Below are 17,278 nucleotides of genomic sequence, written 5' to 3' on the forward strand. Positions count from 1 at the left end.
TTTTCAAGTCCTCTATTTCCTTGATGATCTTCTGTAGTTTTTCTATATATTACTGAAAGTGGGGTATTATTACTGACAATGTAACCATATTAACCCTTTACTTTTAAAATTCTTTTTGGACATTGGAAGGATCGGTAACCACCACCCACTCCCATATCAGACCTTGTGCATGTGCCAACTATCTGTTGCTCAGCAGCTGTGATGGTTGTTCCAGCTCTTTATTAGGCAAAGAACAGTTTTTTTGTTTTTGTTTGTGTTTTTTAGCATTTCCTTTAAGGAAGGTGGCTTAGATTGTTGAGCCAGCCAGGCCCTGCAGGATGGCTGCAATTAGGATCACAAGTACTTCTCCCGAAACTCACAGATTTTCTGTGTGACCATTTGATCCAATGTTGAGAAGTCCCAGTTGGCCAACTGCATTAGTCGATCATGGGCCTCCTTAAAGAGGCCAGAACCAATATTCAGCTCCACCCGCATGCGCCACTCAGCTAGCTTGGAGCTGCTGAGGAAGACATTATAGTTGGCTGCCATGGGCTGTGGATAGAAAAGAGGAAGATCTGGTCAGCCTGGGGACCAGCCCCACCTGGGTCCTCTCCCACAGCCTCAGGCCCCTGCCTCCAACATCTGCCTCTGCAAAGAAATAGGCTGCTGACCCCCAAGGCCTGAGCAAGGGGCCACAGACTATGTAATAGATGTACATGGGGATGGAGGATCCGGAATCCCCCAGGGTCTCTGGTCACTGGTCTTCTTGTTCTAAGCTTTCTGGACCATGCTGAGAGGGCTCCCGGCCCAGGCAGCTCCCACTTCTCCAGCCTGCGACCTCACATGAATTCTGCCTTCTTCCAAGGAAACCCTTTATCCCAGGGGTGTATATGTGCATGAGGGAGAGAACTCAGGTTTTTTTCCCCATGTTTAGCCTCCCACTATGATCAGGCTCAGGGGCTAGAATGGGAGACCTGGCAAGCAGCCTACCCTGGAGTTTGGCTGGCTCACTAAGACAGTCTACCTTGGAGTTTGGCTGGCTCACTAAGACAGTCTACCCTGCAGTTTGGCTGGCTCACTAAGACAGTCTACCCTGCAGTTTGGCTGGCTCACTAAGACAGTCTACCCCGGAGTTTGGCCTTGCACCCAAGGTCTTTGGGAAGCCCAAGAAGGGGTGGGTGGTGGGTGAAATGTAAGGGGTGGGGGCGAAGCATATGTCTGAGCCCTCGGGGCAGGCCAGAATGAGTTTTCCTGGTGCTGGTCTGCACTGCAAACAGACCAAAGAGAGTAATTTTCATATCAGCCAGAGATCTCTGGGATGAGGATAGGAACACTGCATTTCCTGGCCAAGCCACCAGGATCCCAGGTGCCTCCTCCTGGGCCTAGCTCTGGCTGATATGAAAATTAGTCTCTTTGGTCAGTGTGCAGTGCCTTAGCTGGTGTGCAGGATGGCCAGTTTAGACCCTGGCCAGTGTCTTGAGAGGCAGAACTGGTCACCCTCCCCTGCATGGAGAGGCCACATAAATGCCCCACACTCAGGTGTGCCTCCAAATGCACAGTGGATGCCCCTCAGACCCAGCCAGGAGAACTGTCCTCCATAGCTGTCTGTCTGGAGCTCTGGGAATGAGGCAGGGCCAGAAGGAACCCCAGGGGCCAGTGAACATTTCCTGGAGAGTCCAGCAAGAGGAGGCAGTATCTGAGATGCTGGTGGATTGACCAGGAAATGCAGTGTTCTTCTCTGTCCCAGGTTCACCCTCCAGCTCCTCCCACACCGAAGAATCTTTGTCAAGTGTGGAGAACTGTGATCCTCCCTGATTCACAATATTCTGTGCTTCCTGTTGCCCCCAGATTGAGTTCAGGCCCCCAGACCTGGCTCCCACAACCCCCATGGCAACTCTACCTACCTTTCCCGCCTCTCCAGCCTATCCTCAAGTGATGGCCCCACTGGTCACAGAGGATTCCCGCCTCTGCCCAAGGTCTAACCCTCCTCCACCCCACCCCATACCTGCATCATCTCCACCACGGCCACCAAGTCAGCCAGTGAGATTTGGTCCCCGGTGATGAATAGCTTATCCTGCAGAAAATACGCCTCGAAGAGCCGCAGGCTGTTCTTCACCTCTTCCACTGCATGTTCCATCTTCTCAGCTGAAACTTCCTCCCCTGTTATCTTTGGGATCAGCAACTGGCCAGGGTTGGGAAGAGGAGGGAAGAGGAGGCTGCACTCCAGGGCCACCTGCTCTGCCAGGTCTCTGTACTCTTGTCTGCTGGATAGATACTGGACAGTTCCCAGGACATAAAGTAGTTTCACCTCTTGTAGCAGTTCTGATTGGTGGAAGTTGCTGGGAACCATGTGTTCACAAGGATTTGGGGAGCTCAGCAGGTGTAAGTCCTGTGACTGATTAGTGATGCCTGTCACAGGCATAGAATTCGATGTAGAGACACATGTATTGGTTATTTGTCATCTTCAAATTTTCTTTTTTCTTTTTTTTTGTTTTGTTTTTGAGACAGAGTCTCACTCTGTTGCCCATACTGGAGTGCAGTGGTGGGATCTCAGCTCACCGCAACCTCCACCTGCTGGTTACAAGAGATTCTCCTACCTCAGCCTCTGGAGTAGCGGGGATTACAGGCACGTGCCACCATGCCCGGTAACTTTTTTTTTTTTTTTTTTTTGAGACGGAGTCTTGCTCTGTCGCCCGGGCTGGAGTGCAGTGGTGTGATCTCAGCTCACTGCAAGCTCTGCCTCCCAGGTTTACGCCATTCTCCTGCCTCAGCCTCCTGTATAGCTGGGACTACAGGTGCCCGCCACCTCTCCCAGCTAGTTTTTTGTATTTTTTAGTAGAGACGGGGTTTCACCATGTTAGTCAGGATGGTCTCGATCTCCTGACCTCGTGATCCGCCCGTCTCGGCCTCCCAAAGTGCTGGGATTACAGGCTTGAGCCACTGCGCCCGGCCAACTTTTGTATTTTTAGTAGAGATGGGGTTTCACCATGTTGGCCAGGCTGTTCTCGAAGTCCCAACCTTGTGATCCGCCCGCCTTGGCCTCCCAAAGTGCTGAGATTACAGGCATGAGCCACTGCGCCTGGCCATCTTCAAATTTTCTATGAGCTTTTTTTTTTTTTTTTGAGATGGAGTCTCACTTTGTTACACAGGTTGGAGTGCAGCGGCATGATCTCAGCTCACTGCAACCTTCACTTGCCTGGTTTAAGCGATTCTCCTGCCTCAGCCTCCTGAGTAGCTAGGATTACAGGTGCCCACCACCACACTTGCTAATTGTTTTTGTATTTTTAGTAGAGACAGTGTTTCACAATGTTGGACAGGTAGGTCTTGAACTCCTGACCTCAAGTGATCCACCTGCCTTGGCCTCCCAAAGTATTGGGATTACAGGCGTGAGCACAACACCTGGCCTTCTGTGGGCCTTTCGACGCTGAGATTCTCTAGTTCAGAATGAAACGCCTTGAATGCTGTCCTGGGTGAGTCATATCAGCCCCTTCTGTATGCCCTTCCCTCACCCTAATAAGACTCTTTCATGCGCATTGTTTCAGTCCACACTCCTGACAGCTCCGTAAGGCAGGCAGGAGAAGGAGCTGAGGAAATGAGGCCAAGAGAGGGAGGGAGACTTACTTACTAGAGTTCACCGGCAATCAGCAGGGCCAGAACTGGCCTCCAGCCTCCCTGACTCCCTTGTGCCCTTGTCCCCCAGGCTCCGGAAGTGATCCTGCTCACCTTGAGCCAGACTATCTTCTTCATGGGCAGCTGAAAGGCCGTGTGTTGCCAAGCCATGAACTCATCCACACTGGCACGTACGTGCAGGTCTGGCGGGTACCAGTGTGATGGAGCGCTGTACTTGCGGCACAGGTAGTAGAGGATGGCCACACTGCAAAAAGGGCTGGTCAGGGGCACTGCCCTTGCCTTCCTGAGTGCCAATACATCAACCACCCCAATATGCCCTGGGCCCAACTGCTGGGGCTTCCAGAGCAAGGAGAATTCCAAATGGCCCCGGGAAAGGCCTTCACCAGAGCTGTCTGTCTAATAGTCAGTAAGGGCAGGGAAGGAGCCCTGCAGGGTGAGTAGGAGTTGGGGGCTGGTGGTATAACAAACAGTAGGCCAGCAAGGGGAACAACACGTGTCATATTAGGATGCTGAGGCGGGTGGATCGCTTGAGTCCAAGAATCTGAGGCTGCAGTGAGCCAAGATCACACCACTGCACTCCAGCTTTGGTGAAGTAGCAAGATCCTTTTTCAAAACAGAAACAGGCCAGGCACGATGGCTCACACATGTAATCCTGGCACTCTGGGAGACCAAGGGCAGGCAGATCCCTTGAGGTCAGGAGTTGGAGACCAGCCTGGCCAACATGGTGAAACCCTGTCTCTACTAAAATGAAAATACAAAAATTAGCTGGGTGTGGTGACACACACCTGTAATCCCAGCTACTTGGGAGGCTGAGGCACAGAAGTCGCTTGAACCTGGGAGGCAGAGGTTGTAGTGAGCCAAGATTGTGCCACTGCACTCCAGCCTGGGCCACAAAGCAAGACTCTGTCTCAAAAAACCAACGAAGAAAAACACGTGCTGAAATACCAGGGTAAGGGCAGCAAGGTGAATCTGAAGAATGGAGAGTAGGTGGGTGCAACTGGAAGGAGGGTGGGGGTGGTTGGGGAGTGGTGAGGCAGCAAGAGACACTGTGGAGGCCACAGAGGTAGCCCAGGAGATGCAGGGAGGTTATGGACTTAATCCGTAAGATTAGGTGTTATATAAGCCAGGGCATGACAGGATCCATCTCTCTGGTGCTGGATGGAGGGTGAGCCCGAGGGGGCAGAATGAACAACAGTGGGGCCAGCAAGTATCGGGAAGGTTGTGGTGTCTGGGAATGGTGGAGGTCATGGGGACAGAGGGAAGGGGACGGAGGGGAGACATGCTTCGGAGGGGTGTCCTAGGCCTTGCTGATTGATGGCTGGTGTGGGAACCTCCACAGGACAAGGGCTCCTTTATTATCATCAACAGCAACCTTGCCAAGGTAAAAAGGTCAGGGCATGGAGAGAGCTACCGATTAGAGAGTGGCGGGAGAGAAAGCAACCGGCTGCAAGATTCAGAACTTGTTTGGATCCTGATCCAAACAAACTGCCAAGAAAATATTTAGGAGATAATCAGAGAGTTTTGAACAGGAGCCAGACATTAGATGAAATCCAGGAATTATTGTTAATTTTGTGAGGTATCTTAATGGTAATGTAGTGATCCTACCCTCTCTCCTAGCCCAGGCTGGAGTGCAGTGGCGCAATCAGAGTTCACTGCAGTCGTGAACTCCTGGCCTCAAGCGATCCTCCCGTGTCAGCCTCTCAAAGTGCTGGGATTATAGGTGTAAGCCACCATGCCCAGCCTGTTGCCTTTTTTTTTTTTTTTTAAAGAACTCTTATCTCTGAGAGGTATGTTCCTAAACATTTGATTGATTTATTTACTTACTTATTTTTATTTTTGAGATGGGGTCTCGCCCTGTTGCCCAGGCTGAAGTGCAGTGGCTCAATCTTGGCTCACTGCAACCTCTGTCTCCCAGGTTCAAGCAGTCTTTTCACCTCAGCCTCCTGAGCAGCTGGGACTACAGGTGTGGGCCACCACGCTGGTGAATTTTTGTATTTGTTGTAGAGATGGGGGTTTTGGCATGTTGTCCAGGCTAGGCTGGTCTTGAACTCCTGAGCTCCGGCCATCCACCCACTTCAGTCTCCCAAAGTGCTGGGATTACAGGTATGAGCTGGCCCCTAAACATTTATGACTGGAATGATGGGGTATCTGGAAAGCAGGGGAACAGAAATGATGTAAAATGGACCCCAAGTTGGCAACAGTCGGAGCTGGACAATGGGTTTGTGGGGTTCCTCATGCCCCTCATTAGTTAGTATTCACTCTCCTTTAGTGTATGTGTGAGGTTTTCCATGGTGAAATAGACAAATGCTTGCACCGTGTCTCCCAGGAGGAGCAGAGACAGATGGTGCAAGGGCCCTGGGGAAGACTCACCTTTCAGTTAAGATAAATTTCCCATCTTTGAGGCTGGGCAGCTTCCTGAGGGGGTTGATGTCAACGTATTCTTTGCTGTGGTGGTGACCTGGGAGGGGCAGGGAAGGTCTGAGGCTGTGGGACTCCAGGGGAGAGAGAACTGAGACTCCCAGAGACACAAATGCTTCCCTCTCTATTTTCTCAAGAAGAGGGAACTGAGGCCCAGAGGGACATCGCGTCTCACCCCAGGTCACAGGGCAAGGCAGTTGCAGAACCGGACTGGGATCAGAACTGCTGGCTCCCAGCCTACTCTACCCTAGGTTTGGTGACTCCCGTGCCTCCTACCTGTGTCCAAGGACCAGGACGACACTTTGGCCCAGAAGCTGGAGGCCTCCCCCTCCAGCTTCCCCCAGCTTGGGGGAGGCCTCCAGTTTTGGGCCCACCCCCAAAGCTGGATCTGAAGCCACAGCCTTTGAATCACCCGAAGCCCTGAGGGACTGAGTCCCATCCCCACTCCCATCGCCCTCACTCCTCTGTCCCCTCTTTAAGGAAGCCAGGCCCAGCACACAGCTGGACATCCAAAGGGAAGCCTCTCAGACACAATCGGGGTCATCTGTACAGGGAACCTGATGTGGGGGCAGGAATTGAAACTCTTGCTGGACCAGCTACTTCCTGTTGGGGGTTCCACTTGCACCCCATGAATTTCCAAAGCTTTCCTGTCTCTTCCTCTGTGTTCTAGAGGCTTCTGCTTTTGCAGGTTGAGGTTTTGGAGCCCCTCTGTGCTCAGGATGGAGTTGGAGCCCACCCATCTGACCCTCATTCGGGGTCAGTGGAGCCCTGAGCCGTTCTGAACACTGGGGAAGACGGGTGTAGACAGACTGCTCTTCTGCCCCCTTTGCCAACGTGGCGGGCAGGTGCTGAGTTCACAAGGTCCTAGACTCCCACAAGGAAGCCAGGGTGCCTAGTGGGAGCCCAGGGAGTCCCACATGCTCTTCTTTCCCCCTTCTCCTCAAAAAGCCTGTTCATCTCCGGCGTGGGGACTGTCATTAGTGGGGAATGACTAAGGTAGGCTAGACAGGGATGCAGCCTACAAGCCCCCTGGCATCTTTTCTTTCCCTGGGTACCTCTAGGGTGATTCCCTTGTCTCTGTCTCTGCTCCTCAGAAACGCCCCTATCAGGCTAGGCGTGGTGGCTTATGCCTGTAATCCCAGCATTTTGGAGGCTGAGGTAGGCAGATCACTTGAGGTTCAGATTTTGAGACCAGCCTGGTCCACATGGTGAAACCCCTGTTAAAAACACAAAAAATTAGCTGGGTGTGGTGGCGAGCACCTCTAATCCCAACTACTTGGGAGGCTAAGGCAGGAGACGCACCTGAACCAGGTGGAGGTTGCAGTGAGCAGAGATAGTGCCACTGCACTGCAGCCTGGACAACAGAGCAAAACTCCATCAAAAAACAAGAAAAAAAGAAAAACCCCAATGTGTGTGCCCTGCCTCCCCCACGACCAGGCCTGCCGGGTAGCAGTGGGAACTGACCTTTCAGTAGATCCACAAACTGAAAGTTGAACCGGATGTCATGCTTCTTCGAGAAGATGTAGACGGCACGGCAGGGTGCTGACAGCAGGTCCATGTAGAGCTCCAGGGCCATGTTGAGACACAGCCACAGCCACAGCTGGCCAGCCACAGACCTGGGCCTATGTCTGGCCAGAGTCCCTGGCCCTGTGCCCTCTCCAATCTGGACCCAGGACCCTGTGTTCCCCAGGGAAACTTCTTGTTTCCCTTTGTGTTGTCATAAGGCCAGGAAGCCTGCAATTCTCACAGCAGCAAGGATTCTAAGGAGGCCCAGGAGTAGGCTCGGGAGAGGCCTGTGGCAAAGGTGTGGCAGCTGTGACCCTAGTCTCCCCCTTCAACATATGTCTGTGCCCCGTGGCACCACCTCACAGACACCCTGTCTGAGAAGGAAGTATGCTTGGGAATTCCCATGGCTGGACTTTCATTGCAGAATCTGATGAAAGGGGCTTTGCAGGGTCCAGAATGAGGAGGAGGCAATAAGAATTATCCCTGGAAGATTCCAGAAGTAGAGACTGGGAGTATCCATAGGTGAATGGAGCCTGAACTTTGACTAAGAAGGAATTGGGAGAAAGAGACACAGGAACCTGGGAGCTTTGGGAGCAGTGGGGACACTACCACCAGGAAGTCAGGGGACACTCAACCAGTGTGTGCCATGCAGAGGAGCCCAGAAACTTCCTGGCCTGGGTTGGGTCTGCAGTGGCCAGACTGTGCACCTGGTGGCCCAGGAAAGTAACTAGAGCCCCACGTGGGGGACTGAGTGCCACTCACTCTATGCTGTGTGATCTAATATGTCTAGGCTCAGAAATGGGACTCACCCCACTTCCAGTGACAGAGTAAGCCTGGAGACAAGCGAAGAGCACGCAGCATGTTTATTGCAGACAGCAGGGTGCAGTGGAGTGGGCTGCACCCACTCAGCGGAGCCGCTCCTGCAGCAACTGCACCTGCTTCTGGGCCAGCTGGGGGTCCCGCCGAGCCTCATTGTGGTTCCGAGGCTAGAGAATGAGCTTGTGGGCCTCCAGGAAGAGCTCAGTACCCAGGGTGGCCTCCACACGGGCCCGTCACTCTTGTAGCCGGGGAGTCTTGGAAGAGGTCACAGCCAACAGCAGTGGGCAGGGAAGATAGGACAGCTGGGGTTGGGGCTTAGCCCTGTGCCCAGAGTCTCCCCAGAGGGCAGGTGGGTAGGAGAGCTTCACCTCCATCACCTCCATCAGCACCAATCTTCCAGGGAGAGCTGCTCCATTGCCACAAAGGGCCTGGCCACCAGCACCTCCCCATCCAGGTGCTGCAGGGCTAGCGGCAGCCTCCCCACAGCCACTCCAGTTGTGCAGCATCTGCAGGCTGCCCTGAGAAGTGGGGCAGGAGAGACTGGGCTGGGAGGAGAGGAGCAACTTAATCCAGACCCTTGGAATCCTCTTGGGCCTCCTCACCATCCCTTCCCGGCTGCCATTCATTAGTGATGTCCTCTGGGGCTCTGTGTTCAGAAGGTTTCTGAGGATTCATTCCGGCTTAGGGGACGGAGTACTGTGATAGATTAGTGATGTCTGCTCAGAGCAGTGGAAGTGAAGCTAATATGTAATATGTGCCAATTGGTACCTTCCATTTCTGGGGGTCCAAACTCCTGCCCCAGCCTGCATGACAGGCCCAGGAAGCTCACCTTGCACAGGTAGACATTGGTGGCAGGCAGCTGGATGGTGACATGCTGCCATGCCAAGTACTCATCCATGCAGGTGCGGGCCTGCAGGTCAGATGGTTACCAGTGTGCCTCCATCTGGTACTTTTGACTGAGGTATAAAACGATGACCATGCTGTGGGCAGGAGATGTTAGAGATCTTTTCTCCAGCCTGTCAGGGACAGGCGGCTTCATTGCTCATACTCATGGTGATTTGACCAGGTTTTCTTCCCAACTTCCCCTTCAGGGGAGGACCCCTCTATACCGCAACTCCCTCCAGTCAGTGTCTCCCCACGACCAAACCACTCTGTTTCTCCATTTCCAACTCGATCCTCCCTGGGCCCATGTTTCCACTTCCCCTCCCAGTTATTGCACCATCCTGCCCTCCATGCCCAGGCCCCACTCCCTGGCATCAGGGTCCCCACTCAGAGTGAGAGAGGCAGGCCTGCCATGTGAGCCCTGCCCAAGTTCCTTTCCTAGTGCCCCAGAGCACTAGGTGCCCATTTTCCATCCTTGGGTAAGCCCTGAGAGGTGGTTACATTATTCCCCCCACCCCATTTTACAGAGGAGAAACCTGGCACACAAAGTTCTGTGATTTGCCGAAGGGCACAGAGTGAGGAAGTGGGGAGCTGGGATTGAAAGTGGAGTCTCCCCTGGGCCTTCCCAGCTCCTAGGACTCTGAAAGGATGAGCTGGGGACATTTGGGGAGGAGCCAGCCTCAAGCCTGAGCCTTTCCTGCTGGCTTCAGGTTGTCCAGGCTTATCTGGGTGACCTATGCCCTTTCCCCACCTGGGCAGCTCCAGATGGCTAAGGCTCTAGCCAGGTTCCAGCCTCCAGCTTTAGCCCAAAGGTGCCCGTGGGTCCAGCCTCTGCATCCAAGCTACACAAGCTGAAATGAGGAAGGGGATGCTGTGACTTGGAAAGATGTCCAACCCAGGGAAAGGAGCGCCTGAACCCAGGCAGATCCTGGCTCTGACCCTGGGTGGTCACCAGGTCACCATTACCTCTCTGCTAGTAGGAAGTCGCCATCTCTGAGGGCAGGCACCTTCCCCAGGGGTTCACCTTCAGGAACTCAGGCTTCAGGTGCTCCCCTGGTGGGCAGAAAGGAGAGAAGGCTCAGTGCAGAGCCTCGTCCTTGGCACCCACTCCATGGGGTCCAGCCCAGCCACTTGGCTCACCCCAAGCCAACCCTACCAGCTGCAGCTGAAAAGGGATGCCATTCTGTCTTGCAAAAGTGGATGGTGTGTCAGGTCCGGGAAGAGCTCGAGCCCCATTGCTGCTCCTTTCACCTGCCCTCCCAGAATTCTGGACCTCCAGGAGTTGCTCAGCCCTTCTCCAACAGTTTTGAGCTGTTTCCTGTTCATAGTCTGCTGTAATGGGCCAGAGCACAGGGCAGGCTGGGCTTCAGGGACCTTCTCTGGATATTCCTGGGAAGAGAACTTCATCTTCTCTCTTAACTCTTGCTGATAATTTTCTGGAGCTAGGCACCTTGTAAAACTCATGTCCCAGAATGCCAAACCTGGAAATGCAATGTTGGCGCTGAAGCTGCATTGAAACTGAATGAATGAGGCCCCCACCCTCTTATCTAAATACCCTATCAGTGTGTTGAATGTCAAAGTATGTAGGGGCGGTGTGGGGGAGCCTATAGGGAGTCTCCATTTCTGTAGCCTTCCAGATGTTCCATGCAGAGTTTTCCTCTAATGACCCTTGGACACTGTGGTGGTCACTGTTTCCCTGCATAAACCTTTGATGATCCTTACCTTTAGTGCACCACTGAAACACCAAATTCTGATTTTCAGTGTGTGCAGTCTATATGGTTAATAAAGTCAGTTTCTAATGGAATATGCCTGTGCCTGCTGTGTTTTTACCTAACCACTGCTAAGGACTCTCATTAATAGCTAGACCTTGGAGTTCTTCCCCTGGACGCCTGGCCCAACTATTTTGAACTCATTCATCTGCCAGTGTGTTTCATGGTGCCCTGCTTCCCCAAGCACCTCAGGGAATGTTTGAGTTGAATATGAATGAATCGTTGCAGTCACCAAGGATGGGATTCAGGCCCAGATCTCACCAAGACCATAAGGCAACAGTCTTCGATCTAGATTCCCCATGTTAAATCTGCTATCTTCACTGTAGTGAGAGTGATATTGAGAGAGAAAAGTTAAGTAATTAGGGTGGGTTCTTAGTAAAACTCCTTTAAACAGAGGAACAACCTGAAAAATCAGGCTTCATACACAGATAAGGAAACTTGCACAAACCTCTGGCCTACTCGGATAAGGGAACAAGATCCAACATAGAAACGCCTTTGTCCTTTGTATAACCAGTGGGCTTCTAGGAAGTAGTCTCTTCTCCTTTTGTGGACATGTACACGGTGGGCTACGGTGGGTACCAGTGGGCACTTTCCTTTTTTGGACGTGCTTTAGACTGTGAGCTGAGCCTCTGTGAATCATCACTTCAGCCCGACTGGTTCTGGGCCAGGCTATCACTTCAGCTCCTAATTGGTCCCTGGCAATGTCCAGGGGCCAAGCTGAGTAGTGTTCTCTCCAAGACCAGTCAGCACATTCCTTCCCTTCCCAGTCCATAAAAACCCTGGACCCAGCCTCACAGTGGGCAACCTGCTTAGGCCTCCCGCCAGCTGTAATGAGCTTTCTTCATTTGCTTATTAAACTTTTGCTTCAACTTCACCCTTTGTGGCCACACTCCTTAATTTTCTTGGTCGTGAGACAAAGAATTCTGGGTGATACCCCACAATGAGAGACTGGTACATTGTGGTGCACGAGCAAGACTGCAACAATATGTTTTCTGCTTGCTTGTTTGGACTGGCATCTTCCCAACTCTCCAGGGTGCTCTCCCCCCACTGTGGCCCTGAGCTTTGCCTCATTGTAACACTGTGCATCCTGACACTCCTGCATGATCTGCATGTTTCTCACCTCTGGACTCTCCCCACACAGCTTTTTGCTGCTTGACCACCCTTCCCACCTACTTTCAACTGTTTCTCTCCAGCGCATCTTTCATGATAAGGCTCTAGTGGAAGCTGCATCCGAGGCAGAAAGTTATCTATGCAGCTTTGAAACTATCTGTTTATGCTTCTGTTTACCCTTCCCCAATACTGTTTATCCCAATACTCAAAGTCAAGGTTGGTGACTCAACAATTTTCAAAACTTCTAGCTTATCAGTACAGCTTTATTGTACCGAGTGTTTCACCATGCTTTTACTGTCTTCGAGGTTAAAAAACCCCCAATATTCACTCCTATTTAAATCATCCTTGCTAGACTCAAGCAGCTATGAATTCAACCACAGTGTAAAGTTCTTCCCTACAATGCTTTATTATTATTATTATAGCTCCCAAGAGAGTACCATCTTTCAGCCCAAGGCCTTGACAGAAGCCCTTCAATTCTGTCGCCTTTTTTCACCTCTGGAATGCTGACACCACCCATCACCCCTCTCTCCTTGTTCATTTACTACGTTTTGTTCTTTTTTGCCTTTTGTTTCAATATCCTATTGTATCTGTGCCTTTTGGGCTTCACATCCTTTTTGGAAAGAGAGGCACAGGTAATATAATGAATGAGGATGCTCTTCCTCCCTGGTTCCCTCTAAGTCAGGTTTCTCCAACCCACTGGTCGGCTTGGCTTTCAATGCGGCTCAACACAAATTCGTAAACTTTCTTAAAACATTTTGAGATTTTTTGGTGATTTTTATTTTTATTATTTATTTATTTATTAGCTCATCAGTTATCCTTAGTGTTAATGTATTTTATGTGTGGCCCAAAACAATTCTTCCAACGTGGCCCAGGAAAGCCAGAAGATTGGACACTCCGCTCTAAGTGTTCCCCAAGTTTCCACTGTTTTGAGAGCACATGTCCCAGGTAATAACACACAGCCCATCATTTAGCGACTGCTCAGGGCGCAAGCTGTGGAGAAGGGAGTCCGACTACGAGCTGGTGCTCTGAGCCAAGCACGCGAGGACCCACGGCGGGGATCCGGAACCAACAAGCTCCACTCCCGCATTTCACAGACACACACACACACGCGCCGCCCCAAGGATAGCAGTCTGCAGGGCCCCAGCTAACCAGCCCCGCGAGCGGGCAAGCGGCGAGTGCGCCCCCGCTGATTGGCTAGCGCAGCCGGCACCAGAGCCAATGGGAGCACGCCTTGTTGTCAGGCGCGCAGCCGGCATGCGCGGTGGTCGGGAAGGGCTGGCCGTTGCTGTGGAGACGCCTGGTGAGTTCCTGGAAGGCGGGTTTGAAGGCGGCCGGGGTTGGGGGTGAGGCTCTGTAGAGCCGGGGGCACAGGCCTGAGGGGCTGGAGGCGCGAGGCTGGGTTATGTAAAGACGCTGGGGGTTTCGCGGCAGCTTTAGAGCCACCGTCGGGGAAACCGAGGCCGGGCTTCCTGGCTGCCCCGCGGGCCTCTTCACGGCTCTTGCCGCCGCCTTGAGGTGCCTAGAATGGGTTCCGGCCTCGGGGGTGGTTCCCAGTAACCGCAGGAGCCACCATTGATTTGGCGTCTGTTGGGTGCAAAGCCCAGCGCTAACCCTTTACTCGCGACCTTTCGCTTCACCTTCACAGCAGCCCTGCGAGGTGAGTGCTGTTATTAGTGCCATTTACAGGGGTGGAAACTGAGGCCGAGGGAAGGTGAAATGAGTTGCTCCAAGTCACCAAGTGGGTGAGCGCGACTCCAGACTGAAAATTGTGACCATTCTGCTTCACTGACTCCCCGCCGCAGGCGGGCCCTGGCCAGATGGAACTCACCTGACACTCCCAAGGTGTCTATCTGCACAAGTGGCTTTGGGAGTCACTTATCTCTTCAGGACCTGAGTTATTACAGGTTATAAGTGTGGGACCGTCGGGTTACATGTGGCTAAGAGTCCTTCTGTGTGATTATTATGGTTAGAAATAGAGTATGCTTAGAACGGCCTCGTTCAGCGGTCGGCAAACTTTTATTGTGAATATATTAATGTTTACATTGTTACATTGTAAATATAATGAGTATAATAGTATTCATAATAGTAGTTTAGGCTTGGGGGGGCCATACTGTGTCTACTCAAGTGTGGCAATGTGGCGTGGATACAGCCAAAGACAATACATAAGAGAGTAGCTGTGTTGCAATAAAATTGTAATTATGGGGACCAAAATTTTAATTTTATATATTGTTTGTATCATTTTCATGTGTCATGATTTTTTCCCCAAATATTAAAAAATGTAGAAACCATTCTTTGCTCCTGGGCTGTACAAAAAGGGTGGGCTGGTGAGCTTGCAGAACCCTCATCTAGTACAGAGCCTCATACATGAGGGGAGACAGACCCAGAGACTGGCATCTATGTCAAGTCAGTCACACAGCCAAGGCACTGCCACCACTGAGCTTAAGACATAGGCTTCCCACCTTCCAGGCTGGGAGACACCCCTAGTTATCACTCTGTATCAGGGTGCTGGTGTCTCAAAGTGTGTTATTCTTTATCATGTGTTCTGAGGCCATGGAAACTGTAAGGGGTTTGGAAACTTACTAGCTTAGACTAATAAGCCTGGTGAATGTGCTGCTATCTGAAGAAATGCAACTGCTGGGCTGGGAGTCAGAAATCAATAGATATTTTTCTTTTTCATGATTATTCAATAGCTTTTTTTTTTTTTTCTGAGATGGAGTCTTGCTCTGTCGCCCAGGCTGGAGTGCAGTGGTATGATCTGGGCTCACTGCAATCTCTGCCTCCTGGGTTCAAGCAATTCTTCTGTCTCGGCCTCCCAAGTAGCTGGGACTACAGGTGCCTGCCACCATGCTTGGCTAATTTTTGTATTTTTAGTAGAGACGGGGTTTCACCATATTGGTCAGGCTGCTCTCGAGCTCCTGATCTCAGGTGATCCGTCTCGGCCTCCGAAAGTGTTGGGATTACAGACGTGAGCCACTGCGCCCGGCCTCAATAGCTATTTTTTTTTAAAGCTCCTTTTAGTGAATTTCTTGGATTTATGGTGAACAATACATAGTCACCATCCTCACATTGCTTACAGATGATAAATATATAATCAAAATGGTTCTTTTTAAGCTTTTTAAACTAATTTTAGATTTAGAGAAAAGTTGCAACAATACAAAACGTTCTCTTATGTCCCTCACCCTGCTTTCCCTAATGTTAACATCTTACATAATGATACAGTTATCAAGAACAGAAAGCTAGTGTTTGTACAGTATTATTAACTACATTACAGACGTGATGTGGATGTTACCATTTTTTAAATTAAGGTTGTGTTTTCATTCCAGGATCCTATCCAAGATCCCATGTTGCATTTACTTATTTCTCCTTGGTCCATAACACTTCCTTAGTCTTTTCTTGTTTTCCTTGGCTTTGATGCTTTTAAAGAGTACTCATCAGTTATTTTGTCTAATGTCTCTCAATTTAAAGGTTTGTCCAGTGTTTTCTAATGATTGGGGTGAGATTATGCATTGTTGGCCAGAATAACACAAAGACACATTATCTTTGTGTCTTTCTCAGTGCATCAGACGGAGTCCAAGATACTGGTATGTCTTATTACTGGTGATATTTACCTTGATCTATTGGTTTACTTGGTGTCTGCCAGGTTTCTACACCATAAAGTTACTATCCATTTCTAATTAATGAGTCTCTTGAGAGAGATAGATTGAGAGGACACAAATTCTGGTTCTCCATGAATTTGTGTCCACTGACTTTATTATCCATCTGCAGATCTTTGTGGTGTTTGCCTAAAGGTAATTATTTCTCTCTTTCCTTCTGCATATATTAAGTCAAGTTCTACTGAAAGGAGATCTACCCTCTCTTTTATTTATTTATTTGATTTTTTTTTTTGAGACGGAATCTCGCTCTGTCACCCAGGCTGGAGTGCAGTGGCGCCATCTCCACTCACTGCAAGCTCCACCTCCCGGGGTCACGCCATTCTCCTGCCTCAGCCTCCTGAGTAGCTGGGACTACAGGCGCCTGCCACCGTGCCCAGCTAGTTTTTGTATTTTTAGTAGAGACGGGGTTTCACCGTGTTTGCCAGGATGGTCTCGATCTCCTGACCTCGTGATCCGCCCGTCTTGGCCTCCCAAAGTGCTGGGATTACAGGCGTGAGCCCCCGCGCCTGGCCTATTTATTTGATTATTTATGTGTCAGTATGGGCCATGGATATGCATTATATTCTATGAGTTAAAATTCATTAGCATCATTCTTTTGTTGCTTACTGTTACAGCATTGGCTATTTAGTTAGGATCTCCTTCAGGGTAGCTTCTGTGGCCTATCAGCAGGCCCTCATTTTTTTTCTTTTTTTTTTCTTTGAGCACTTACTTTATGGCACCACAAGGTGTTCCACGTTCATCTTGTGTTTACTCTGCCCCAACTCTGGAATCACAGTTCTTTTTGTCTTTAGCCTATCCAGTCAAGATACAGTTTTCCACAGCTACTTAGGTTAGTTCTTTATTTTCTCATGCCCTTCAGAGTGGTTATGTTAGTTGTAATAGGTTCATTGTTAGGGTTTATATTTGTTTTCGAGTTCCCCTTATGTCCTAGCTGATTTTAGTTTGTTCTTGGGTTATGAATTATGACTGATTTCTGAGAGTCAGAGCTACACACAAAGGTATACTCAGAGAAGTGTCTTTCCCTCCTCATGCCTGCCACCCTGTTCCCATTCACCCCTTCTTTTCACCCCTTTCCCACCTACCCTGTATAGCTAACTTTGGTATCTGGATTATCTCGTGTTTCTTTTGCACAAGTGAACAGATAGTTGTGTATTTTCTCATATCTCTTGTTTCTTACACAAAGGTGACATGCTATAGATAATTGTGTTTGCCTTTTTCACTTAATAGTATGTTTTAGGCTGGGCATGGTGGCTCATGCCTGTAACCCCAGCACTTTAAGCTGAGGTGGGTGGATTGCCTGAGGTCAGGATATCGAGACCAACCTGGCCAACATGGTGAAACCCCGTCTCTACTAAAAATACAAAAAAATTAGCTGGGTGTGGTGGCGGGCACCTGTAATCCCAGCTACTTGGAAGGCTGAGACTGGTGAATCACTTGAAACTGGGAGGCAGAGGTTGTAGTGAGCCGAGACTGCACCTCTGCACTCCAGCCTGGGTGACCGACTGAGTGAGA

At 50.5% G+C, this 17,278-nt stretch overlaps 2 protein-coding genes across 2 annotated transcripts in view; one reads left to right on the forward strand and one right to left on the reverse strand.

Annotated features, from left to right (window-relative positions):
• Window positions 1-204: 204 nt before the first annotated feature.
• On the reverse strand, window positions 205-8,996 carry LOC117076337 (glutathione S-transferase theta-4). Its single transcript, XM_033199750.1, has 5 exons — window positions 7,492-8,996; window positions 5,980-6,067; window positions 3,703-3,853; window positions 1,985-2,161; window positions 205-531 (listed from the first exon to the last, which is right to left on the reverse strand). The coding sequence occupies exons 1-5, from the start codon at window positions 7,601-7,603 to the stop codon at window positions 334-336; spliced, it is 726 nt and encodes a 241-aa protein (XP_033055641.1). The 5' UTR covers window positions 7,604-8,996; the 3' UTR covers window positions 205-333.
• A 4,240-nt stretch (window positions 8,997-13,236) lies between these two features.
• Window positions 13,237-17,278, forward strand: part of CABIN1 (calcineurin binding protein 1) — a 167,750-nt gene continuing 163,708 nt past the window's right edge. The window contains 1 exon segment of the mRNA XM_033199874.1: window positions 13,237-13,413. The gene's annotated coding sequence lies outside the window, so the exon portion shown is untranslated.

The sequence above is a fragment of the Trachypithecus francoisi genome, unplaced genomic scaffold (assembly GCF_009764315.1).
Source record: "Trachypithecus francoisi isolate TF-2019V2 unplaced genomic scaffold, Tfra_2.0 Contig00196, whole genome shotgun sequence".
In the NCBI taxonomy this organism is placed as follows: domain Eukaryota; kingdom Metazoa; phylum Chordata; class Mammalia; order Primates; family Cercopithecidae; genus Trachypithecus; species Trachypithecus francoisi.

Bases quoted from the DNA above. Each gene is read 5' to 3' on its own strand.
- LOC117076337 (XM_033199750.1), bottom strand. From the start codon at position 7,603: ATGGCCCTGGAGCTCTACATGGACCTGCTGTCAGCACCCTGCCGTGCC. The intron at 6,068-7,491 runs GTCAGTTCCCAC...TGCCCCTCCCAG, and splicing joins GTTTGTGGATCTACTGAAAG to GTCACCACCACAGCAAAGAA. The intron at 532-1,984 runs GTATGGGGTGGG...TTCTATCCACAG, and splicing joins CCGTGGTGGAGATGATGCAG to CCCATGGCAGCCAACTATAA.